General features: G+C 42.4%; 1 protein-coding gene across 2 annotated transcripts in view; it reads right to left on the reverse strand.

Moving 5' to 3' along the window:
* The window catches only part of NEK7 (NIMA related kinase 7), a 138,248-nt gene that overhangs the window by 7,006 nt on the left and 104,257 nt on the right, over positions 1-26,985 (reverse strand). For both annotated transcript variants that reach the window (XM_070384681.1, XM_070384680.1), the window contains 2 exons: positions 13,499-13,593; positions 9,353-9,466 (listed from right to left, as the gene is read on the reverse strand). In XM_070384681.1, the coding sequence (XP_070240782.1) occupies positions 9,353-9,466; positions 13,499-13,593 (209 nt within the window). The remainder of the gene's footprint in view (positions 1-9,352; positions 9,467-13,498; positions 13,594-26,985) is intronic.

A 26,985-nucleotide genomic window follows, 5' to 3' on the forward strand; every position in this document is an offset into this window, starting at 1 on the left:
GATGGCATCACGGACTCAGTGGACATGAGCTCGAGCAAGCTCTGGGAAACTGTGAAGGACCAGGAAGCCTGGCGCGCTGCAGTCCACGGGGTCGCCAAGAGTCGGACGCGAATGGGAGACTGAGCAACAACGACAACAGGCGGTCTGACTCTCAGAAGATGCCAGCTCTGACGCTGGTTCGTCTGGTTCCTAAAGTGAATGGGTCGCCCTCACAGTTCAGAGCCAGCTCCCATCTAAAAACAGACCAAAAAATCTTCTCTAGGGCTCTGCCCAACATCAAGACAAGGGCCTTACGTGACACAAAACTTTTCAGATTCATATTCTGACTAGAGTGACCTCACTCATTAAAGTGACAGTGACTACCTCCAGAGAAAATGTACTTGAGTTTTCACATGGAACCATTTTTTTATACCAGGTTAGGAATTTACACGTGACATGACGCATCCAAAAAAAAAAAAGCCTCTACGTGTTCTATCAGACAGACATTACATAATCAAAAAGGAATAATCATCTTAGTGAGCTCTCAGTGTTAGTCTTACATTAAAAAAAAAAAAAAATAAAACCTTTATCTTCCTGAAAACCTCTGCAAAAAATTACTTTAAAAATCCTGAACGACTATCCAACCTTTTGACATGATTCTAAGTACTACATTATTAAGTATGGTTAATGAAGACATCTGTTCATATAATCAGTTTAAAAAATTTTATATATATTCCTACATGTCAGGCTTTAATTTCTCATAATATTGTCAGGTAATCACTTGCTCAAAGAAATTTTGTGTTTGAATGGAGGGAATTAGCTTCCCATTTATTACTTTGTAGAAGTAATTCCCACATCAGTGGATATTAGGTTAATAAAAATAAACAGGAATAAGTAAAACATTTCATGTAAGTAAAGACATTTCATAGTTTACATTATCTTAAGAAAACTTGAATTTGCATTACTTTACATGTTTATAAAAACATGTACTTTGTGTTGTTTTTAAACTGTTTTATAGAACAAGCTAAAAATAAGGTAAAAAGTAAAGGTCTGAATTTGTAGGAGTCTTTACAAAATCAGAAGAAAAAACTTTAATTCAGATGATTAAGGGAAATTTAAAAAGCAACACAAAATTTAAATGAGAAAAGTCATGTAAAGTAAAAATAAAATGAATGCTCTGACATTTCTAAAGGATTATGAAGTCATAAGTCATATGGAAATAAATGAATATTTTCAATAAAAAAAAGAAAATGCTAATACAGACTGATCGATATGTTTGTAAAGAAATACCAAAGCATATAGGTTGGTACCAGAGATATTAAAAGGGGAGTGCTGATGGTCCCCGCTGTCGGGAGATCAGCCATGTCCAGATGAAGACGAGCGTGCTGTGTGCAGCCTGGCCCTGGGTCGGGACATGACTCCCGACAGGCGACTCCCGACAGGCATGCAGGATGGGCTCTGGGCGCTGCTGCTCTCTGACCCCACCCCCGTCCCTCTGAGACCAATTACGATGCATCCGCCTCCCGGACACACCCCGTTTCCATTGAGCCCAGGACACACTGCAGCCCCCCAAAGTGGGTCTAATGCATCCACACACACTGGCTGTCCAAGCTTTAGATGTTTATACAAAACGAGGAGGCGGATTCGATGTGTAGGCCAAAGTGTCACCAGTGACTGACTTGGGAGGTGGCGGGAGGGGAGAAAGCCTTCCTACACAGAATCCTTACGAGGTGACGCGATGGCTTCAGCCCGCAGCTGAAGATCACTCAGTGTCTTCTGAAAACTTACGGAAGCGTCTTACAGAAAGCTAATGGTTTCACAGGATCCCAGAGGATGCGTGAAATGTAGGGCACCGCTTTGGATTCGTCTTAGAGGAGCGAGTCCCCAGTGTCGCTTCAGAAGCATAAGTGAACAAAGGACCTGCTTATATATTTTTTTAAACAAAAATGAAACATTCAAAGTTTAAAGATGTACTCTTACATGGCAACTTTGAGTGAAGGAAGGTGGTCAACTGATATTATAAATGGTGGGCGTATCAAACTTCCTAAAACGGTTTTCAGGAAGGAAAATCAAATGTTCCTAATAGTGTCTGAGGTGATTAGTATTAACTTCAATAAATAATGGCACGGTTAGAGATTATATTTATTATTATTAGATATCCTCCTACATTTTAGAGTAAAAGGTTCTTGGGACTTCGCTGGTGGTCTACTGCCGCCTCAATCCCCAGGCAGGAGGCCCAGGTTTGATCCCTGGTCCGGGGACTAGATCCTGCATGCCACAACCAAGACCTGGAGTAGTCAAAACTTTTTTAAGAAATAAAGTAAAATATTCTCATATAACTTAGCATGAATTACATAATTATCAGAACTAGAGAAATATTTGTGAAAACAGATGTACTTCCAAATATTACTTGTGCCCTATAGTGTCTCATTTAAATATTCTTATAGAATGATTAGACTGATCAAATGAATAAAAAGATTTAAATTTCAAAGTATGCAAAAAAAGTCTGTACCTGACACTTTTTTAAAAAATTTACGTAAAGTAGCTCTTTTCCAAGCTAAAACAAAGGTCATGTTTTTTGTTAATGAGGCAACTTTCTTAAAAAGCCTCTTTAAGCATATTCTGAATTTTATATATAAAGAGAAATTATTTGTAAGTGCCAGCTTAAAACACCAGTTATGGGGCTTCCCTGGTGGTTCAGTGGTAAAGAATCCGCCTGCCAATGCAGGAGACGTGGGTTTGATCCCCGGCCCGGGCAAGATCCACGAGCCGCGCAGCAACTAGGCCCGTGCACCACAGCTGCCGAGCCTGCGCTCTGGAGCCCCCGAGCTCTGCAACAGGCGAAGCCGCAGCGAGGAGAAGCCCACGCACTGCACCTGGAGAGTTGCCTCCATTGCAACTAGAGAACAGCCTGCGCAGCAACGAAGACCCAGCACAGCCGAAAATAAATGATTTGAAACAAAAAACCAGTTATGGTTTTTAAAGCTTTCATTCGGTACTTTCCTTAAGGGTAACCATTTGGGAAATGAAGCATCAGTAAAATTACAACACACTGTAAAAGGTTTTGTTTTTTGTTCAGCACAGCTATGGATCAATATTTCTGATACCTTATTTGAAACATGTAGTTGTTTCCACATATTCCGATATGTAAAAATCATTCCTGCCCTTCTGCAAAATTCCCTCCCTCCTTCCCTTCAGTGTGACGTGGCTGAGTCACTACCAGGCGGAAGGGTGTTCTGAGCGAACTGCAGCGCCCCCAGGGAAGCAGAGCGCAGGGAAGGGACCACACGTGACCCGAGAGCCCCCTCGGGTGCTTCCTTTGCCCTGGCACAAGCAATGGGTGCTGAGAGGGCGCCCTGGAGTTTAGGGTTCCCTCTGATACTGCTGGGTCCCTGTCTGGTCAGGTGTGAAATGGAAATACTGCCGCAGACCTTCTTTCTTTAGCAACAAAGTTCTTATGTGGGTGAAAGAAAATGGTGATTTCACACACTGGAAAAAAAAAAAACCTCAGTATTCCAATTTTATTTAAAGCCATATATTTATACTCTGCAATAACCTATAACTATCTGAGGTCAGTTTAGTTCAACTCAAAATATATTATTTTGTTATTCATATATAATAAAGCAGAGCAAGGACCAAGCTTTTTAATCCTTATATTGTAAATACTCTGGGGAAAAAAAATCAATACTTATGTAATCTCAAGAATAATGAAAAATGCCATGATGAGGTCTCACTTTACACTGGTTAGAATAGCCATCATCAAAAAGTCCACAGATAAATGCCGGAGAGAGTGTGGAGAGAAGGGAACCCTCCTGCACTGTGGGTGGGGATGTAAATTGGAGCAGCCACTATGCAAAACAGTATGGAGGTTCCTCAAAAAAGAAAAAACGTCCAGGTATCAGAGGGAAAAGGGAGAGGACGAGGGGTCAGTTAGGAGTTTGGGATTAACAAATATAAACTGTTGTATATAAAACAGATAAGCAACAAGGATTTACTGTATAGCACAGGGAACTACACGTAATATCTTGTCACAGGTTATAATGGAAAACAATCTGGAAAATATACATGCATATAACTGAATCACTCTGCTGCACAGCTGCAACGCAACGTGTCAATCACAATGCTGCTTCAGTTTGTTTTAAAAAAAGGAATCGTGAAAATGATGCTGGAAATTCTTACTCATCTGAGTGAAGTGGTGGGGAAGAACAGGTCCAGTGTGTACTGCTGAGCTGTCCTGGGAAAACCTCTCCTGTCCTGCCTTCCATTTCTCTAACTTAAAGGGGGGCGGGGAGGGGGAGAAAGGGACAGCGTCTAAGAAGGAAGAAAACCATAACGGAAGAAGTAATAAAAAGGAAGGAAAAAGGACGACTTTTGAGGTGAGCATTTATGAGACTCCATCCATTCTCTACTAGACCTTTTAGGTTGATATTTGAAAGGATTAATTGCATTATTTGAGAAGTCGTCTCATTAACTGAGTTTTAATAGAAACAGAAATTTTTCCATCTGTGGGATGGAGATATAAAGCCACAAAACAAACACTTAATGTACAAGATAGGCATTAAATAATGTGAAAAATGACTACTGTTCTAATAATTCTAATTCCAAAATTATATTTTGCTTCTTTTTTTTTTACCTATAAAAGTAATAAGAGCTACTAAATTAGCAAGCTTTCAAAAATACAATTACAAGATAACCACAAATACTGTGTTCTGCAAAGGTCTTTGTCACTTACATTAATAGATTTAAAGTTACTAGTAAACAGATAAGCATCTGCCTAACAGTTCAGGTCACCATCCACCTCATTAAAAAGGTTGAACCATCTCACCATGTTTTAATAGGTGCTTAAATTTCTTTTTCACCAAGTACTTTTTCAAATCTTCAGTTTCTTCCTACTCTGTTTTCACAGAGCAAGATCACTCTTATTCTCTCTACTCAATTCCATTTTTAACTTTCATCTGCAAACTCTTTACTCAACTTTTCAGAACTTCCTTCCAAACCTCTGAGGCACAACTCTCTCCAACTTTTCCTGTGTCTTTTCTATTTAGGCTAGCTAGGATTTTTTAATTTAAAAAAAAAAAAAGGCAAAGACAAATATATATTTTGTGTGGTGTTAATGCTCAGACTTTCAGATATTGATTAAAAAGAACCAGCTCAATAGAGAACCACGGTGTGCACTTTCTAAATGATTTTCAATATGACTATTCACTATTTTTTTAATCTTAGATTTTCCTGAGATAATTTAGTAAACAAGAGTGAAAAATGTATAATTCTGATGATTACGCCAGTGTCTCCCAGAGAAACTAAACACTGGAGCTGAAGGGGAACAAACCCGTCTTGTTTCCTAGTAAATGGACGTGGGCATTCTAGACATGGTATAGCTTGTTTACAAGATTGAAAAAAACCACTTGCAGGTAGTATCAATAAAAGAAACATCACAGTCCTGACCTGCCTTTTGAGTAGTTTCTTCCTCACTACCTAGAGGGTTCTGTAAGAACATTCCCTCACTCATTCCACTGACATTAATTGGCTCATTCACTCTTTTTCTCTTTTATGCCTTTAACTCACTTTCTCCGTCAATTGATCAATCACTGAACCTTTTTAGTGTGCTGGGCCCTAGAGACACACAGATGAAAAGAGTCACTGCCGTTCAGGCACAGGAGCTAGACAGGTCTGGAGGTGGAGCCACCGGGCCATGTAGACTAGATACACAGACTCGATGGAGTACAACTCAGCCGTAAAAAATTTGCCATTTGCAACAAGATAGATAAACTTGGAGGGTATTATGGTACGAGAGTAAGTCAGGAAGAGAAAGACAAATACCCTTTAAAAATTGTGACTTACTATGCTGTACACCTGAAACTTACATAATACTGTAAATCAACCATACCTCAAAGGAAAAAAAAAAGGAATTATAAAGCAGTGTGATTGCTAAGGGAAGAGGGCCTGAGAAGTGGAGAAAGGGGAGCAGGATGACTTTAAGAGGGAGGCAACGGCCAGGCTTTGTTCTAAAGAGAATGAGTTCACCTGATAAGGCACAGGGGGTGGGGCATGTCAACAAGAGGAAACAGCACCCACAGAAAGATGGGAATTCCTGGGCCTTCTGGTAGAACCTGCATGGTGGAGTTCAGGAAAGAAGAGAGGGTGCTGTGACCAGAACGTCTGGGCAGCTCAACCCAGTTCAGACTATGAGGGCCCAGGGGAATCAGGACTCCCTGGACACAGTAAATATTCAAAAATTGTTTGCTGCACTGATGTTAATTTCTTCATCACCAACAATTTTTGTTGCTGTTGTTTAGTTGCTAAGTCATGCCTGACTCTGAGGCCCCGTGGACTGACTAACCCGCCAGGCTCTTCTGTCCATGGGATTCTCCAGGCAAGAATACTGGAGTGGGTTGCCAGTTCCTTCTCCAGGGGATCTTCCTGAATTACCAACAATACTAAATTTAATTAAAACTAAGAGAGTTCAGGGAAAATATCCACCTTTTCAACCCAGTATTTCTATTATTAAGTACAGTAATTCCCTATTATACATGGATGAGATCACTACTAGAAAAGAATACTGATCACCAAAAATCATAAAGCTATTATTTTAGGGAGCTCTAAAATACACATTCTAAATACCAGTCATGTGCAGCTGAGATGTTTCAATCGAGAACCCTAATCATTTGCACATAATTACAACAGCACAGTTCAACAGGAAAGATCTGACAGACAACATTATTTTTCCAAAGAATACTAGCAATACTTCTCAGTTTTGGTTTCTAACGCTCACGTGAATCTATGTCTTAGATTATAAGAAATGTAAAAATCCCAAGCTCTTAAGCTCTGAGCTCTTCCCCACGGAACGCCTGTATCTGGAAATAGACCTCATAGAGCTCCTCAGGACTCCTACCAGTCGAGGCTGGTTGGAGGCACAGCTTTTATTCTCATGAACAAAAATGTTCCCTGTATGTCTCCTCTTCAGGCAGGGGCCTTAAAAATTTAGCAGTAGCTAAATCAAACTGGTAAGCTTTCAAACAGGTATCTGGTAGGAAATTAATTTTGCTTAAAAGTTTCAGTTTTCAACAGATACAGCATCAGCTGCCATCTGAGTTATAAAATTGGCACCTAATGGACTGGTCTTTTAATTAAAAGTTTACTGTTTAAAAACTATATTTCACTTTTCACTGTTTCCTAAATTTTTGCCATACTAAAAAAGAAAGAAAATTGGACTTTTAGAAGATCTAAAAGGCACACTATATAAAGGAGTACTGAAGACTCGGGTGAAGTACGGCAGTATGGCATCTGTTCAGGTTTGTTGCTACCATAAAGTCTGAATAATTATCATCCAAACAAACCGAGTTCCTGCTTATGGAGAGAAAATATTTATCAGCACATCTGCATTTCAAAGCTCTTGTTCTGGGAACTTCTCTACATGATGGAACAGATTAAAGTAAGATCATTACTCTATATTTTTTGTAGCTCATTTATTCCATAAGAATTAGTTTCCCTGTTTACCTATGTACTTCAGCTTTCTATTTTATTGCTGTGCAGCCACAGAATTTACCAATCTGAAGGACCATACTAGCTTCTTTTGGTAAGTACATCATATAACGCGTTTTGCTTTATACCTCGTTTCAAGACTGGTAAACTATATGGAGGGAAGTAAAAAGTGGACTCTCTTTTCCTTTCCCAACTGTGAGACCTTCTTCTGTCTGGGCCAGACTTTGATATGTGCCCCTTGGCTGAGAACCCGCGAATCCAACTTCACACTTAGCTGCAGTGAAGTAGCCCTGCAGGCAGGCCGACTTCAACCACCACCAGCGGCATCATCATTAAAATCCGGCTGGAGGTCGCCATGGTAACCGCCTGCTGAGGCTCCGCTGCTGCGCGGGCATCGCCTCATCAGCTACCATGTGAAATGCAAATGCAGACGGTCTGAAAATTAGTCAAGAGGAATAGCGGATGAGGATGCAGATACGTGAAATATTCATGCGCTTCGTGGAAGAGAGGAGACAGCGTGAATGACACAACAAAGAGCGGCCCCTGACACCCTCGCCATCATCCTGCACAACTGTTCACACCCTCCCTCGATGTGGGCAGAGTGCTGGAGCCGGTTTTGTGAAATGCCGTATTTATATTCCACACCCAAAATAGTAATTAAAAATGGCCAACATAATAATAGCATTAACATCAAATAAAGATAACGCTTCTGAAATGACCAGCACTGTCTTGTAAGAGTTTACTCTAAGCGCCTGAACACAAGTGCTGCGAAACAAAACATCCAAGCGTCACTGACGATCAGTGTCAAACGATCAGGGGGAAAGTACTTTCAACATACTAGGACCATGAGTGCTTTTTCCATATGCTAAAAATTCTTTATAGAGATTTTGTTATTCAAGTTACATGGACTCAATCTTCCTTATATAAAACTAGAACCAACTGCATTCATTTTGAAATAGAGTGATAAGACCAACTGAAAGATGAACATTGTAATTGCTTCCTTTTTTTCCCTTTGCCCCTTTCCATTTTCCTTGGGCAGAACTTCTGCTGCCCATGAGCAGGTCCCTGACACCGTAGTTTCTCTGGGTGGGTCCCCAGTGAGCTGTCCAAAGAGTTATGTGAACACATTAGTTAACCTGAGACACTGCTATTCCGCAGTATCTCCTCAAATACTGGTAAAAATCATGATGCATTAGGCAAAAATGGGAGATGTTTTGTTCAGGAGAACACTGGATGTCAGGTGGAGGCCAAACAACTCATTTCAACGGGTTCCCAAAGCAAGCAGGGACCCACGCTCCGATATTCACTGGGCAACGTCTGCTAACACTTTCAGTTCCTACCAAGGCACTTTGCTACCACGTCTACAGTGATGACCTCAAACGTTTCCCATAGAAATTTGACTGCAGTGGGGAGGTGGTGATGGGACTGGCCTGGTGAGAATGAAAAGAGCACGGATAAAGCTGAAGGAACAGGGCTGAGAGAGATGCGGCTGAGAGATGTTTGCTTCCATTCTGGGAAAACAAAGGCAGGAGGGAGGTTATGCCAGAAGAGGAGGTCATAGCTGCTCTGAGACCGTGGGCATGGGGAGGGACACTGGACGTGCTGGTCACCCAGAGCCTGGGCGCCGTGTCCAGGAGGCGGTGAAGTCAGCCACTGTTCCCATTACACCCACTGTGACACTGCATGAGGTGTGGGGTTCCTCTCCATTTGATGGATGAACTGTGGGCAGCTCTTTAACAGCCAAGCCTCCGAGAGAACGAAAGTGGAATGAAGGTGTTCTCTCTGCCACCTACACTCAGCATGTGCATCATGGGATAGAGAAGGGCCCCAAATAAAATGCAAGCATTACCAAAACGAACAACGTGGACACACGAACTGAAAGATGACTTACTTCCTCTGAATAGTGGTCTGACGGGAGAGGCGGGTAGTCACACTGCTCTATCTTCTTACACAGCGAGTACAGGTTCATCTTGTCGCCATAGAAAGGACTCTGTAATGCTGCCATCTGCAAAACGCTCCCAATGAAACTGATACACTTACACGTTAACTTTAAAGGAGGTTTCATCGAGCATATGACACTGGAGGGGAGGGGATAATTACAAACATTTTAAATAAAGTTCTCCAGGCATTTGGCGTTTCATGAACATCCTTTTCAGAGAATTAGCTCATAAGTCCTAAAATGTCTTACTTCAATTTTTGGTTATTATTTTTAACATTTAAACTTTCCTAGAAGGGAGAAATGGTTAGCATAGAATTACATATACACCCGCACACACTTATGCAGCATTAACAGTATTACAAAAATAATATAACTTAGGACTCTTTGTAAATACAGTGCAATAGGAACAACTAGTGTATCTCATGACCAAACAGACGTGAATGGTGTAACATCAACCATTCAGTGGTTAAAATACAACAAACATGAAACGAGTCAACTGCAGTATAATCCAGGAATGGTTTAGGGACCGGTACACACAGCATTTTATCTCTCACGACAGTCTCTGCAGGAAAAGGCTATTCTGAAATAAAAAAATGTCTTCTCAATCTGAATGTTCTGATACTCAAACTAGTTCACAGTGAATCAGAACTCCTTTCCTTTTGTGACAATGTCTCAGAAACACTAAACGTGCTTAAAAGCCCTAGGAGTCATGGCCACTAATTCAAGGCATCCAAATGGGATTTTTATGCGGGGTCGGGGGGGGAACACTCGAAGAATGAAGGACTTTAAAAAAGACATTATCAAATTTAACTTTAAGACCAGGTTCTAACCTGACATTTCAAGTGCGAGCAAGGACTGCAGTAAGCGGGGTTACAAACTCAAGATTCAATTGAGGATGTTCGCCTCCTGTTCAAACCTCCTAAATCTCTGAACCGCAGCAGCGCGACTACAACACGGAGTGCAAGGCTGCCCCCAAGTCAGTCACCCTTTTCTACATGTGCTAATAAGTTTGATTTTGGAAGGACAATGTGTACATTCCCCAGACAGGCCGGGCGTGCGTGCAACATGCTGGGCCGAGCAGGGCTCCTCGGTGGGCGTCAGCAGGGATGGGATGAGCTGAAAATGGCTCTCATCTGTCGGGGCTGCGGCAGAGCTTAACTCCTTCCCGGCCTGGACCGCGGGGCTGGGGGATATGGGCCTGCAGAGCTGCCCACCAGCTCTTCACTGCAACTCCTGCCAAACCACCTTCAGAAGAGGTGTTCCCCATGATGAGAGATCCCCAAACCAGGTGTGTGTCCCTAAACGTGTAAAATGCTCCATCCGAGAGGACATTTCCAGAAGAGCGGTTACGATAATAATTACGTCTTCTGTTAAGATACGAGGACACTCTGTGATAAAACAGAATCTTTTAAGATGCCCCCTTAAAAAAAAAACACTGTGTGTAAACTGTTGTCTCCTTGTGTTTGCAAAAACCCTAAGTAAATGTACGTGTGTTCGTTATCACGTGCCAGGAGCTCATTACGGTACTTTTGTCTCAATACTGCAGTGTTAAAAAAAAAAAAAATCTGAACGTCCCCTAAGGAGTTAAACAGGAATAGTATATTTTCATGCATCTCCTGCTTTGACAGATGAAAAATGTCAACTGTCCTGTTTTTATTTTCAAGCTTTTGCACTATTCATCTGGTTCATTAGTGCATCTCGATGCTGCCCCTGACAGCTGCTCGCCCTCTCCTCCCAGCAGCTGAATTTTTCAGGCTAATTTGATCCTCCACACTGAGACGATCGCTAGAATGATTGACTTGCTCCCTGACCTCCAGGGTCCGACTTCCCTGATTAGTATTCTAGGGGTGTCGGAGGGACGAGAGCCCACTGTCTGTCTTCGGGGCTGGTGGCAGCTCTCTCTTTTTTTTGAACTGTAAGCCACCAACCTACAACCCTGGAAGGATGCGATTGCTGCACTGAACAATAAAGGAAATGTGTAAAACCTACTTTTCCATGTAAAGGTCCGTGTAGCCAAAGCACAGCATCTTGATTTTAATTAGTAAAGTCTACTTTGTTGCATATCAATTAAAACTGTACTGCCAGTTTTGTGTGTGTGTGTGAGGTTTCAGAAATATTTGAAAGTCTAATTTGCTGAGTTTAAATTACATTTTCAAAAAAGGATTCCCACTCCTTCGTTGTGAATGGTAAATTCTTAGTGGGATACAATAGAAAATGTCTAGGAAATGCTATGACCAGTTTTCTTAAAGATAAACTTCTGGGCATTTTTATTAACATTATATTAGAAAGAGATACAATATCAAAGTAAATTAAATCCTTAGAAAAAATTCTAGTTCTTCCCAATGACTTGCATGGAACAATTGGGAAAATGCTCTGAGCTGAAAACTAATGTTAACACATTAAATGCTTTCACTCAAAATCATTCCCAACACATAATACGCATGAATGTAGGAGCATCCAAAGAAATAATTTTTATTTTGGTTATCATTTAAAGTATACATAAAAATGGGATGCTGCCTCTCAAAGGCAAATTCATAATGTGAAGGATTATTTCAGTTTTGATATGGGAATCTCCTGGTTCTAAAAGAATTATGCAGACTTCTCAAATAACAACAGAACTTTTTCTTTTTCATTGCTAAATTTACTGTCCTTAGTGGAAACCAATTTGCAGTTTACTTTGAGGTATATAAAGGGAAAATGTTGCTTTGATAATTTATTAGACTATGGCCTGAAAGAATCTAAGGTTGCCTAAGTAGGTATAAAATATTTTAAAATGTACAAAGTGCCTTTTAAACTTTGTAATAACAACATAGTCAAATCAGTGCAACACTGTACCAAATTATTAACAGAATATAATATTACTGAGCATAAACCTCTTTTAATCTCATGTGAACAGTGAATACAAACAAACATGTATTTTATTCTATCACTAATTCATAACTTTTCTTAAAAAAATTATCCCAGGGATGTTCTTTAAGAACATTTAAAAGCTCCTAAGTGGTTGTTATTTTAGTAGGAAGAACACAATAATCTCAGGTTCCTTACATTAAGGAAGTCTGACCTTCAATCTGTAAACAATAATTAAAGATTATGACACACATTTTAAAAAACCTTCTGATGCTCTACTTCCAAGTAAAGGTGGAACAATTAAAATACATGATCTCATCATATTTTATTTAAGCCAAAAGACAGGAGACAGAAAATAGTAACAAATACACTGGTTTCTATATATCCACTTTAGACTTCCTTTCTATGTCTTAAAATATGAAAAGGATTCCATGTATTATTTTCCTTCATTTTATTTTATTAAAAGAGTAGATGTAGGCTAATGTTTAGTGAACAGCACTGACTAGAAGCCCACATTCCGAAGAAAATTACCATTCAATTAAAGAAGTCCCTGGCTTGAGCCTTCTCTGACACCATTACTCTATAACGAGTATCAAACGTGCTCAGAGCATGCTTTCCTCTATTCACCCAAACTGTCACACTGCAATACTTGCTAGAGGACCTGTCTACATAATTCCATCTTTCTTTGATAAATTATCACCAGCAGAACAGTTGAGAGAATTTCACCGAGCTTTACCAATACAAAGTGTTACTCACAGAAACTAAACTAGAAGAATAACCTAGAAGAATTATCTCTCTATAAACTATCCTGAAAGCTGAATTACTCTACATAAAAGTTTAAAAAAAATTGATAAAGATATTTACCATGCTTTCATATTTTAAATCCATTCCACTGTTATCTCTCCAGCTATGCATGGGCAAGTTGGTTTTTTTTAATAGATGTTCAAATGTATATTTTTATAGTAAGATTATGAAGCAACATTAACATAAAAAACATTTAAGAAATTAAACTCCGATCAAAAGGAAACAATTTAAAATTATATTGGAGAAAATAAATGTGTAGAAATGTGTAGTTACTAAACTACATTATAAAACCAGTTACTAAGTCAATGAATTAACTTCCTCATAATTAAAAAGCTAATTCTTAAACACCACCTAGGAAAAAAAATAACTATATACTAAAAGGACAGGGGAAACACACTCCAGTAAGTAAAAGCACGTCAGTGTACGGAATTTACCAGCATTGCCTACCTCATACAGTAGACAGCCAAGGGACCAGATGTCAGACTTGAAGTTGTACCCGTTTTCGTGTATTCTCTCTGGAGACATGTAATAAGGTGTACCCACTGCAGAAAGAAAGCAGACGGAACAAGAGGAGGACAAAAATGAAGATGCAGCTGTGATAAGAAATTACATCCAAAATTTTAGATTAAAATGGCATCAAAAAAATTGATTAAGATTAGAACACTGTTCTGGGCATACTCCAGAACCTTTAAATGTCCTCTTTTCTCCTTGATCCTGAATAGCACACTTACATCTGTCCCACATTAAAACGGAGGTGGTGAGTGCCACTTGCTTTCTTTAATTCAGGTAGAGTCTAAGGAGTACAGAAAGAATTCTAACAAAATCTACTAAGTGGCTCACACTTGTTTCATTCTTAATTTTTAACATGGCTTGTATGTCCCAAATAAGCATGACAATATAGTGATTTTAAAATACATAGTAACACATAACAATTGGTGGAGTGTGTATAAAGCATACCTATCAACTTTTACAGAAACATACCTTAGAATACTATTGTGATTCTTAAAATTACAAATACAATCACCAACCGTCAGTACCTTACTTAACTCCCACTTTAGAAAGAATAAAACAGAATTTTGTGTATCAAAGGGCTATATAATAACATATGTGAAAGGACAATGACATCTCTGGAAGAACGTCTCAGGCTATTACTACTGAGACCTTTATAGACACAAGGTGCCCTGGATAATTTGGGGTTTGTTTCGATGTTAGCTTGTTTTGAATACGCTTTCTTTTTAATATATTTAATATTTATTAAATGTCTTAAATAAGACATTCACATTATATTTTCAAGGGCAGAAACTTTTAAGTAACTTTTGAAGGGAGAATCTTAAATCTCAAACTTAGATGGCTATTATTTCACCCTCATTTTGCCTAAGGCTTTTTGCTAAATAGAAAATCGAAGTTTGAGACAAAATTTAGAAATCTTACTTGCTTGAGGCAACAGCTACCAAACTGTGCTGCTACTCACAGAGAAAAGCTCTTTCTCCCTCTTCTCCCAAGAACTCTCTAGGAGTTCACAGTAGGTCTCGTGAGAGTGTAACTCGGGATGCTCAACAGGGGTGTTCGGGCAGAGGGAACAAGGGTGGACCCGACAAAGTCATGGCGCCGTGCGCAAACACATCCTCCTCCCCAAGGACGGCGTTACACACGCTGTGAGCCGAGCCGACACTGGGCTAAAAGGCGAAAACTCCACGGAACCATCCCTGCGCAGGAAATCCTAGAGACACTGGAACCCCTTCTTCCTACTAATGGATGGCCCTAATCAGAATGGATGGAAGGGGAGGTATTCATAAAAATGAGGAAATGAAAAAAGGAGTGTGCAAACAGGAGGATAAAAGGCACTGAAATAAAGTATGACACGTTCGGATGCTATCAGAGGCAGACGAGACATCAATGATTTAACTGCAGCATTTCCTGCGAAGACGAGTAAAGTTGCCGATTCCCGTCGGGAGGAGAAAAGCCAGACAACCTGTGGAAACGGCTAGGTGTGAAGAACGTGCACTATCCCAGAGTCGGACACACACTCGCTCCGCGGCTGCCCTCTCGCCCGTCTTCAGCGGCGACACCGACTGGACGCACGCGGTTGACGGAGGCGGCGGGTGCGGCTCGGGTGACAAGCGGCTGTGCCTCGGCTCCCGGTCCAGGGCCCGGGGCGGAGAGCCGTGACCCGCAGAGAGGGGCTCCCCGGAATCCACGGAGGGAGGCGACGGAAAACACTGAGGCGTGAAGGTTCAGGGTTTACCAGAAGCGAAGGTGATTAGCTCAGGGAAACCTGCTTATACCTCAGGGCTCTGAGGTGAATGTGCAAGATGGATGAAGAAACGCTCGCGTTTGCCCTGGCATCACACCTGGGCCGCTGCACAGGGCCCACTGCCGGCTCTAGAGCCCAGGGGCAGGGAGGCCGGATGACGGTAGGGGCTACAGGACACTGCATCTGAGACGGGGAAAGCGCTCAAGGCACAGAAGAGTCGCTTCCGGGGCGCTGCGGGGGGTCACGGGCAACCATTGCACCTGCAGCCCGAGCCGCGGCTTCCACTCGACGCTGGTTCTCTGCACGTTGGAAGGAGCCAACTCGGCCTATAAGCGACCAGTAGAACCGCACTTAGCCCAGAATGCCTCCTCCTTCTGTTCTGTGTGTCCTGCTCCCATCTCAGAGTGGAAATCTGAGCGGGCGACTCGCCTTGCTGGGTGACACCTCAGGTGACGACACTGCGTCGTCGGCAGTGAGGAGGAAGGTGCCACGGGGCCGCGCCCAGCGCCGAGCGGGGCGCCGCTCTCCACCGGGCGCCCTGTCCTGGACACCGACCTGAGCACAGGCGGGGTCCCTGCCCAGCAAGGACCCACCCTCGCCCCCTCCACCTGACAGGGAGCCCGCAGAATTTCAAGCACTAGGAGAAGGTGAGATGCGTTGAATCTCCATGTTTCAAACTTAATGAATATATGATTATTTCCTAAAAACCCTTCTTAAAAAAACAAAATCCTGACAGCTGTGCTGCCTCCAGCATGTGGAGACTCCCTAACAGCTGTACAAGGCGGAGGTGCGCAGGGACGTGAGGAGACCTTACAGGGACCACGCGACACCCTGAGCGCGAGGAGCCTCAGAGGGCGGGACGCGCGGCGCGCTCGCCCTTCCACCGCGGGCCCGCACGACGGGAACGGAATTCACCACAGCAAGAACTTGGGTCATTTCAACCTCCCGACAGGAGAAGCGAGGAATGGATGAAAACGCCACAAAAAGCAGAAAGGCCGAGACCAGACAAAAATGGTTAAAGAAATGAAAATGCTATCTGACCTTTAAAACATACTAAGACAGTCATTCAAATATATATTTTTTAAAACTTTTCATTACGTTAATTGACTTATTCTAGCTATATAGAAGAGTTTTACACGGAAAGCACTCTATTAACAATAAATACGTTTGAAAATGTATCCCTGTACAAATGAAAACTGATGTCCACAAGTTCTACAATATGTTAAGAGAGCCAAAGAATTCTGCTAAACTGCTATTACAGAATATATGACTAAAATAGTTAATAACTTACATTTCATCAGAATAAGTTACATACAGAATTTTCCCAACAGTTTAGCTAAGCTAAACATTTAGCACTGCCATTGCTGCAAAGACTTGAAAGAGAAAAAATGATGTCTTTTTATATGGTTAGATCTGGGCTGCTAATTTTTCTGTTTGGTTTAAGGGAGGGAAGGAAAAACCAGTCAGAGGTCAGGAAATATGTTTCACATCTTACCTTTGCCATGAGCTAGCCAGGACCTCTAAAGTTCTCTTTCTACTCACTCACCTTATCTGTAAGATGCAGTGATGAGGAAGATGAGCTCATTTCTGAGATCCCTTTGCTCTAAATTCGGTAGCCCTCTTAAAAATTGTACAAATGCCCATAGGAAAAGTGAAGTGGAGAAAAGTAATATATTCCTATTTTAAACTATCACCTAGGACAGCTGACTAGGGTACAAACAAGTCAGTTTAGAAATGTTGCTTCTTAGAATAAACTGCAGAAAAGAAAGCTTGGAACATTCCTTGTTGGGAAAACTGAAAGGACACAACTCATCTTAAACATCAATTTGATTTAAACATGCGTGCGCACCACCCCCCACACAACTTCAGGGAATAGGAATTAACTTTCATTTTTTCCTTCATACTCGTATGTCAACCCAGAAATTATGTTGGCAGACTTCATGGAGAGAGGCCAAATTTACTTAATTGTAAGGAGTATTATCTCAGGTCAGTACAGAATGTCTCAGAAGTAGATTAATATTTGTTCTATGAGAGACATTTATTAAATAAATTTTTCTTCTTTCCAGTGTAACTGATAACATTTAAAACCCAGATAATTTTACAGTTACTGTTTCTCTGTCCAGGCACTGTGTTAAATGGATCATGTGTATTATCTTGCTGAGCTTTCAACAATGTTTATCAGGTCCCCCTGCACTGTTCAAGGTGCTGGCGAGACAGAAAAGGCTAAGCCCCTCATGGGGCTCACTGGCTAGAGAAATGGGGGCCATTGCATGAGATATTCCCACTATTGTCTTGTTGTAGACAGGACGCATAAGGAAGTCAGGTCATCTGCCAAAGGTGACAAAGCCAGTAAGGTATGGACCTAGAATCCAGCCAGGTCATCCTGTCCATTGCACTTTAACAGTTATTTTGTTAAAAGTGACCACTGTGAAACATGACTGGGAAAAAAAAAATCTGAATCTTTCCAAATTAAGAAGCAGAGAACTCTTCTACAAGTCTCAGCATGTACACACGAAAGGCCACGGGTAAGGGTCAGAGATCAGTGCTTCTCTGCAGCTCCTCTGCTTCAAATAAATACTTGTGATGGTAGTTGAGAGGTTAACCATGCACAGTTTACAATTAGATAACAGCTTCCTCCCAGCGTGATGATTTAAGTCAAGAAAGGACTGAAAGTTAAAAATAAACTAGTGCAAGTAGCCTTCAATACTGACCAAGCATATGCTGTCTTTACGGCTCCATCCACACTGAACTGAAGGGAGACCAGCCAAGGAGAGCCCACAGAGAGGTGCTAGGGAAGGTGCGGGAACAACAGGCGAGTGACCACAGGTGGCACTTGGCACCAGAAATGAAACTGCTTTCATGCCTGGTTCAAGAACACTAATTTTCTAAGTTGCAATCAGAGGATGTATCACACTCGGAAATAGTGTGGGGAACATGAATTGTACACTCAAGAGACCCCAGTGTGAAAATTCTGAGGCTGGCTGAACGGCGGCCATGCGTTTACCCTGCTGGCAGCATCACAAAATCAGAGAACCATTGTCTCATTCTGAATAGCAAAGAGGAGTTCAAACAATCCTGTAACACAAACAACAACGACATCACAATTGCCCCCAAGGGGTTTCAAATATTTGTCCAGCATGAGGACCAGTCTCAGAGCATTGTAGCCAGTGCTTTGTAAAAACCCCTTCCATCCTCAGGAGGTGCAGCGAGCATATATAATAACTAAATCACACATGTACACGCAAAAAGAAAATTCTCCATCTTTGCTCTTCTGGGAGACATTAAGAAAGCAAGTAAAATGCCGCATTAGAACATGATGAAGCCTTTTTTTTTTTTTTCCTTTTCTTTTCACTAGAACAAGCAGTGAGACAGGAAACACTTCACTGTATACAATAAATGCAACTTTGGTGCAAATGGATTTGCCTGAATAACAGATAACTACTCTTAATTATATACACCTTTGGAGTACATAATGTTATATTTCATGGTGGTTTCTCTAAGTTTTGTTAAAATTACTATCTCTTATATTCCTGTCCATGATGTACTCAAAAGCACAAAAGAGAGACACCCCCTGAGAATTAAATAAGCATTTGTAAATAATTTAGAAAAACAAAACTGCTAATAAATTAATAGTAATGCTAGAAAACAACTTTCTTGCTAGAAACTTTGATTATGACAAGTGTGATATTTTTTCCCTTGAAAAGTAAACATGTATCACTCAACATGCCAGCAAATTGGGAAAACTCAGCAGTAGCCACAGGACTGGAAAAGGTCAGTTTTCATTCCAATCCCAAAGAAAGGCAATGCCAAAGAATGCTCAAACTACTGCACAATTGCACTCATCTCACACGCTAGTAAAGTAATGCTCCAAATTCTCCAAGCCAGGCTTCAGCAATATGTGAACCGTGAACTTCCTGATGTACAAGCTGGTTTTAGAAAAGGTAGAGGAACCAGAGATCAAATTGCCAACATCTGCTGGATCATGGAAAAAGCAAGAGAGTTCCAGAAAAACATCTATTTCTGCTTTATTGACTATGCCAAAGCTTTTGATTGTGTGGATCACAATAAACTGTGGAAAATTCTGAAAGAGATGGGAATACCAGACCACGTGATCTGCCTCTTGAGAAATTTGTATGCAGGTCAGGAAGCAACAGCTAGAACTGGACATGGAACAACAGACTGGTTCCAAATAGGAAAAGGAGTTCGTCAAGGCTGTATATTGTCACCCTGTTTATTTAACTTATATGCAGAGTACATCATAAGAAATGCTGGACTGGAAGAAACACAAGCTGGAATCAAGATTGCCGGGAGAAATCTCAATAACCTCAGATATGGAGATGACACCACCCTTATGGCAGAAAGTGAAGAGGAACTAAAAAGCCTCTTGATGAAAGTGAAAGTGGAGAGTGAAAAAGTTGGCTTAAAGCTCAACATTCAGAAAACAAAGATCATGGCATCTGGTCCCATCACTTCATGGGAAATAGATGGGGAAACAGTGGAAACAGTGTCAGACTTTATTTTTCTGGGCTCCAAAATCACTACAGATGGTGACTGCAGCCATGAAATTAAGACACTTACTCCTTGGAAGAAAAGTTATGACCAACCTAGATAGTATATTCAAAAGCAGAGACATTACTTTGCCAACAAAGGTTCGTCTAGTCAAGGCTATGGTTTTTCCAGTGGTCATGTATGGATGTGAGAGTTGGACTGTGAAGAAGGCTGAGCGCTGAAGAATTGATGCTTTTGAACTGTGGTGTTGGAGAAGACTCTTGAGAGTCCCTTGGGCTGCAAGGAGATCCAACCAGTCCATTCTGAAGGAGATCAGCCCTGGGATTTCTTTGGAAGGAATGATGCTAAAGCTGAAACTCCAGTCCTTTGGCCACCTCATGCGAACAGCTGACTCATTGGAAAAGACTCTGATGCTGGGAGGGACTGGGGGCAGGAGGAGAAGGGGACGACAGAGGATGAGATGGCTGGATGGCATCACTGACTTGATGGACATGAGTCTGAGTGAACTCCGGGAGTTGGTGATGGACAGGGAGGCCTGGCGTGCTGCAATTCATGGGGGTCGCAAAGAGTCAGACACGACTGAGCGACTGATCTGATCTGATCTGATCACCAATAAAGGTGTATAATAAAAAAAAAAAGGTGAAATTTTAATGCTAAAACATGTGCCTAAAAAAGAAAGCACTGAATTTCAGTAATATAAATATCAATCGAAACCTCTGACCAAAACCATATCACCTCATCCGGTTTTAGGGCTAAGACTGTCAAGTGGACTAAACCAGGGAGCAGGCAGATCTTCATCCCTGGGGTTACACCCATGTGCGTCATGTTACATGGCAAAAGGACTTTGCAGGTGGAAGGTGATGGACCTGAAAACAGGGAGACCACCCGGGACTGTCTATGCCATGTGCAAGGGTCTACACCTGCCACGCTGGCTGTGAAGATGGAGCAAGGAGGTGGAGGTCACGCCCACAAGGAGCTGCTTCTAGGAGCTGACACGCATACTTAGGTGACACAGCAAAGGGACAGGGTCCTTGGTCCTGCAAGACCAAAGACCTGGCTTCTCCCTACAACCTGGAGAAGTCTCCTCTTGAAACTCCAGGAAAGAGCAATTCCAAAGACGCCTTGATGGCAGTCTAGGGAGAGCAATGCTGGAATCCTGACCCACAGAGCTGTAAAAGCCGTACATCTCTGTTGTGTTAAGCCACTACATTTGTGGGAATTTGTTAGGGCAGCGATAGGAATCTGACATGAATGCGCTAACGATTCACACACCGCCTGGGCCAAGTCCACGTGCTGAGTCAGCTGCAGGCCAAGAGACGGAAAAGCTTGTGACCTGAAGCATCCATGACCTCTGCAAGCTCACTGGACAGTCTGGGGATGGGATCAGTTCAGTCTTTGAGGGTTTTTTTTTTTGGGGGGGGGGCGGGGTGGAGGGAGAAGCCAGTATATTTACAGTAAGACAAATGAAAGGATAAAATGATGATCTTGTATAATTTAAAAGCACACTGGTTGTTCACTGACTGCTAAGGACCCTAAACCAGGTAATCACAACCGCTTTAAAGACTCAAATTAGGAACAGAGAAGAGAAAGCAGGTCACATGCTACATGGCACTCAGTTCACAGTTGATGTTTGAAGCTTGGTAAAAATTTTTCTTATAAATGTTTTAAATTTGCCAAAATAAGGTTCCCATCATGTGTATGAAGCACAAGCTGGAATCAAGATTGCTGGGAGAAATATCAATACCCTCAGATATGCAGATGACACCACCCTTATGGCAGAAAGTGAAGAAGGACTAAAGAGTCTCTTGATCAAAGAGGAGAGTGAAAACGCTGGCTTAAAACTCAAAATTCAGAAAACAAAGATCATGGCATCTGGTCCCATCACTTCATGGCAAATAGATGGGGAAACAGTAGAAACAGTGACAGACTTTATTTCTTTGGGCTCCAAAATCACTGCAGATGGGGACTGCAGCCATGAAATGAAAAGACGCTTGTTCTTTGGAATAAAAGTTATGACCAACCTAGACAGCATATTACTTTGCCAATAAAGGTCCATCTAGTCAAAGCTATGGTTTTTCCAGTAGTCATGTATGGATGTGAGTTGGGCAAAGAAAGCTGAGCGCCAAAGAATTGATGCTTTTGAACTGGGGTGTGGGAGAAGACTCTATGAGAGTCCTTTGGATAGCAAGGAGATCCAACCAGTCCATCCTAAAGGAAATCAGTCCTGAATATTCATTGAAGGACTGATGCTAAAGCTGAAACTTCAATACTTTGGCCACCTGATGCAAAGAACTGACTCACTGGAAAAGACTCTGATGCTGGGAAAGATTGAAGGTGGGAGGAGAAGGGGATGGCAGAGAATGAGATGGTTGGATGGCATCACCAACTCAGTGGACATGAGTTTGAGTAAACTCCAGGAGTTGGTGATGGACAGGGAGGCCTGCAGTCCATGGGGTTGCAAACAGTCGGATACGACTGAGCGACTGAACTGATCATGTGTATGTCCAGGAGGGAAAATCATAGATTTATTGATAAAGAGAAAACTCACCAGGGATCAAGACTCTAGCATACCTCATGAATTATTCTGGATTTAAAAATAATCCGTCTGCTCAGAATCACCTAATTCAGAATGATGGACACGCCCCAAAGCCATGTATGGTTCCCTCCTCCTCCCCTACCACCATACAATCCCATCAAGAGAGCTAAGTACTCTTCAGGTGCAATAGCTACAAATATGTCACAAAAATAAACAAGGAGAGAAAGAGGACAAATCATACAAAAAAAAAAAAAAACCCAGGTGTTTTCCCTCCAGCTCATGGTCCTCGCTGCTTCTGGTTCTCCTCTTCCTGGACACACGGGGGAATTACTATGTCCACTCCTTTAAGATGGGCATGGACACGAGACTTGTTTTAGCCAATAAAACATGAATGGGAATCAACCTGTGTTACATTCAAGCAGAAAGATTTAACTGAGAGCCAGTAAGTGAATTCTCCATGATCTTTTCCCCTTGTGAAGATCACACGAGATGGAAGCCCCTGAAATGCCAAGTGACCACGTGGAGGCAGGGTGGCCACCTGGGCCCACAGTGGACTCTGGATAACCACAGAAATAATATGCTTCGGTGCTGACTGCTGTTGCTTCCTGCAGCGTGCTCTAACCTGTGTTTTGTGACGGATTTAGTTAAATCCACACTCTGATGCCCAGCCTGCCTCTAATTCATTCACTCAGGAGGTACTGAGCATCTACTCTATGTCCTCTACTATACACTTGGGACACAGGAGGTACGAACCCAAACCACGGAGACCCCGGTCCTCGTGAAGATACATGTGGTGAGGGAGGGAGAAGGAAAGGACTAGGCATAGTAAGTGAGTCACACAGCGTGTTCCAAGGTAAGAAGTCTAAGAAAAACAGGAAAAAACAAAAACACGATAAGGATCAGGAATTCTAGGGGAGGTGTGTCAGGGGCAGCAGATTCATTATTAAATAGAGTGAGCTCAGGGATCGCCACCCGACCCCCACACAACGTGACGGGACAGAGGAGAAAAGGTGCCTTCAAACTGCTTGCAAATATCAAACTGCTGTGCCCATCTTCACTGCCACAATGGCTGCTGGTACTGAGGAGCAAGAGAGGATTCCTCTGGGTCGGTATCACAGGAAAGACGGGTAGTTTGATATGGCTTGAATAACAATCATATATTTTTTTTAAAAATCATACATTTGGATTATTTTAAAATAATCCAAGGTGACAAGAGGAAACGCACACCTTGACGGCCATGTTCCTACTTCACAGGTTTTAGTTTCCAGTTTCGAAGGGGCGTTTCCCCGGAAATGTCAGCCCCAGCTGCGGGTCGACAGGAGGGTTATGAAGAAAGACCTCCGGATCCTGCTCACTTCTGAGGCTTGGGCACGGAGAACAGGCAAGCGCAGGGCAGGCACAAATGGCGCTTCCCCCCAGGTTCCTCAGCTGCGTGCGGAGTGGGACATGGTGACCCCAGGTGGAGGTGAGGGGCAAGTCGGGGACCTGGTGGCGTTGGGACCATGCCACCAGGCCCCGATGCAGCGTGCCCAAAGGCCGGGCGGAGGAGCACCTCACTGCCTCCCGCGTGCAAGCCCGCCCACCCCTGGGCCTCGGGCTCCTGGACTCTGGAAGGCGAAGGATCTGCAGCCACAGCTCGCACCCACCCCCGGGCCTCAGGGAGCCCAAAGACTGCGAAGTGAGCAGGACAGTCACATATGTGAGTCCCGCCCTCATAAGCACCGGCAGCTCCGTGAATGACTGAGTCCTGTCTGACCACCCGAACTGGCCCGGCCAGCAGACTGCCTAACAGGAGGCAGAAAAACAGGGCTCAGTCCTTAAGTAAATGGAACAGCCGGAAGTACTGTAAACACAGACTAATGTTTTCCAAATTGCGGGTTATAACCCATTAATGAGTTGTGAAATCAATTTACTGCATTGCAAATAGCATTATTTTTAGTAACACAAAATAGAAGAGACAGTATCAGGAGGAACCATGGTTGTAACAGGGACTTTCCACTTCAGTTTTGTGCAGTGAGATTCCCATGGGGTCACGGTACAGCTGGGGCGTAGGGGGCAGGGGCGCACTATCGGGAAATCTGGGAGCCCCTTATCGAGAGAGCTTGACTCAAGGGGGAGACGTGCCCTCCTCATAAAATCAGAGATACACACACACACACAACTCATTTTCCAACAAGTCTTACATCTGTGCGGTTGGTAAACAACAGGAAAGAACAGAGTGAAGTTTATACATCGGGACATGCATATTCCAACTCGGAGTCTCCCAGCCACACCCTCTGTCCAACTGCATACACAAGCACTAAATGACGATCTGACTTAACTGAGTCCACGGAGAAAAGGAAAGGGGACGAGAGCTCAGACCACACACAGGGATAAACGTGGCGCGTGCTGGGCTGGCAAGCACAAAGACGTTTAGATTTTGCTCAGCTCTGTGAAGCACATGCTAAGGGGCCGTCGAAGAGCCACAGAAGAAGCGGCCAGCACAGGGGAGCCCCCGAGGAGAGTAGACCACACTGGGCGTGCTGACCCCGAGGACAGGGGAAGGTCACAGCTGGGTCCTCACGCCAATGCTGAAGGGTTGGCCCCTGAGCTTTGGGGAAGGGGCGAGCCACCCCCACGTGTGGCTGAGGCCCCCGTCCCGCAAACCGCCTGCAGAAGCGCCCACCCTGCTTCAGCCCCTCGTCTGGCCCGCCCCGGTCAGCCTGGGATGTCGCTCCCTGGGCCTCTCTGTACCCTCTCACCCCCGTTCAGATGCCACCTCCTGGCAGGGGCTGTGCCATTTCTAAAATACTCCCCCTGCTGGTCACTCCATGTGCAGGCTAACAAATCCTGTTAGTTCTTCGTGTTATTCATCTATTTCCTCCCACCACAAGGTGAGAACCATCAAGAGGAGGACTTGCCTACATACCCAGACCCTGGAATGGCACCTTTTTTTCCTGAATGAATCGGTGCAGCTGTTTCAAGAGCAGAAATAAATTGCTCATAGCCTCCCTCTCTGCTTCCCCTTTCTTTTTCTGTCTCCTCCACACCACCATCACGGTCACAAAGGCAACTCGGCATTTATGCAGCACACCACAGTGCTCAGAAAACACGTTTACCTTCATTTCATGACTAGGCTAGGGGTGGTGAACACAGCACGGTTACTACCCACATTTCTACTCGTAGAAACCTGGAAACTGAACCAGAGAAAAGTGAATAAATGGCCTGACCAAGGTCCTACAGCACAGCGGGCAGGTCAATCCAGAAATCCACCATCCTCTACAAACGTCCTTCTGTCCCACACTCACAACAAGGCAAGAAGAAAACCATGGCGGACACCATGGACAAAGGCGTGCAGCCAAGGAGGGAGCGGGCCAGAGGACACCCCCCCAGACGACCCCAAATGCCGAGCCAAGGACTTTTCATGACAGTCCTTAGGCCACAGAGAACAGGTGAAGATTTGCACGAAGTAAGATAATCAGATAATGTGTTTAAAGAAGGATTTTTCTCTGCTGGGAATATGGTAACCATAATGGATTAAAAAGGAATATTACAAACACAGAAGGATCCTTTCCTAGTCCAAAGAGGAAGTGCTTACAGTCTGAGGGGGACAGAAAAGAAAGTGGAGAGGCTGGGAGACGGTGTGTATGGTGGGGGCAGAAATAAAACTAAAGGCTTCTGAGATTTTTTTTTTCCCTCCAGTTTTGAAGATCTGGACATGATCTGAACATCCAGCAACATTATCTTTGATATGTAATTTTTAATCCCAAATTTAAAGAATTATTATTGCTCCATGTTGACGTACTTTTAAGTTAAAAACTTGGTTCTGAAAACTGGCTGGAAACATGACTGTCTATACAACCTTATCTGCTACAGAAAATGTGACAGAACCAGAGATTATACTGCAGGTTGACATGTTATGGAATTAAATGATACATATTAGAGATAGAAACTGGAGAGACAACTAAAAAATTCAAAGACTTGATAATCTCTTAAGGATTGTTAAATACAAAAAACTTTGTAAGTGTTCCTTATAATGATTAAGTCAAAATAAGTGAAAATAATTTGATTTTTGGAAAAAAAGACATTTTGGAATAAACAAAATATAAATGCATAATTATAAGATGTTTCTAGAAATCCTTGGTATTTCTGTCCTATGGACTTAAATTCCTGGAAAAAAATCTCCTTTACAAAATTAAATGAAATTTAGCTTCAGAATAGAATTCATTCAAACTAAACTTACTGGAATTTTCTTTTATGAACATACAGATCTCTTTTATTTGTAGTTTCATAATATTTAGACCTGAACTGTGAGTAAATCATACCCTACAGATTTAATCCTCAGCAAAAGCAGAAAAAAAAAAATCAACATAAAGTATAGAGTTTATCAAATTTTCTGTGAGCAAAATAAATTTATATAGGTGACCACATTTTCAAGTACTTTTTGGAACCAATTCTTAAAAGCAATCTTTTATTTTTAGTTTTTTAAACGGAAGTACAGTTGATTTATAACGGGTGTACAACATAGTGATTCAGTATTTTTATAGATTATACTCTACCTAAAGTTATTACAAAATAATGGCTAAATTTTCCTGTGCTGTATCATATATCCTTAGTATTTATTTTTAAAACAATCTTTCAAATTTGCTCTTAAAA

Source organism: Bos mutus, chromosome 16, assembly GCF_027580195.1.
Source record: "Bos mutus isolate GX-2022 chromosome 16, NWIPB_WYAK_1.1, whole genome shotgun sequence".
Lineage (NCBI taxonomy): Eukaryota > Metazoa > Chordata > Mammalia > Artiodactyla > Bovidae > Bos > Bos mutus.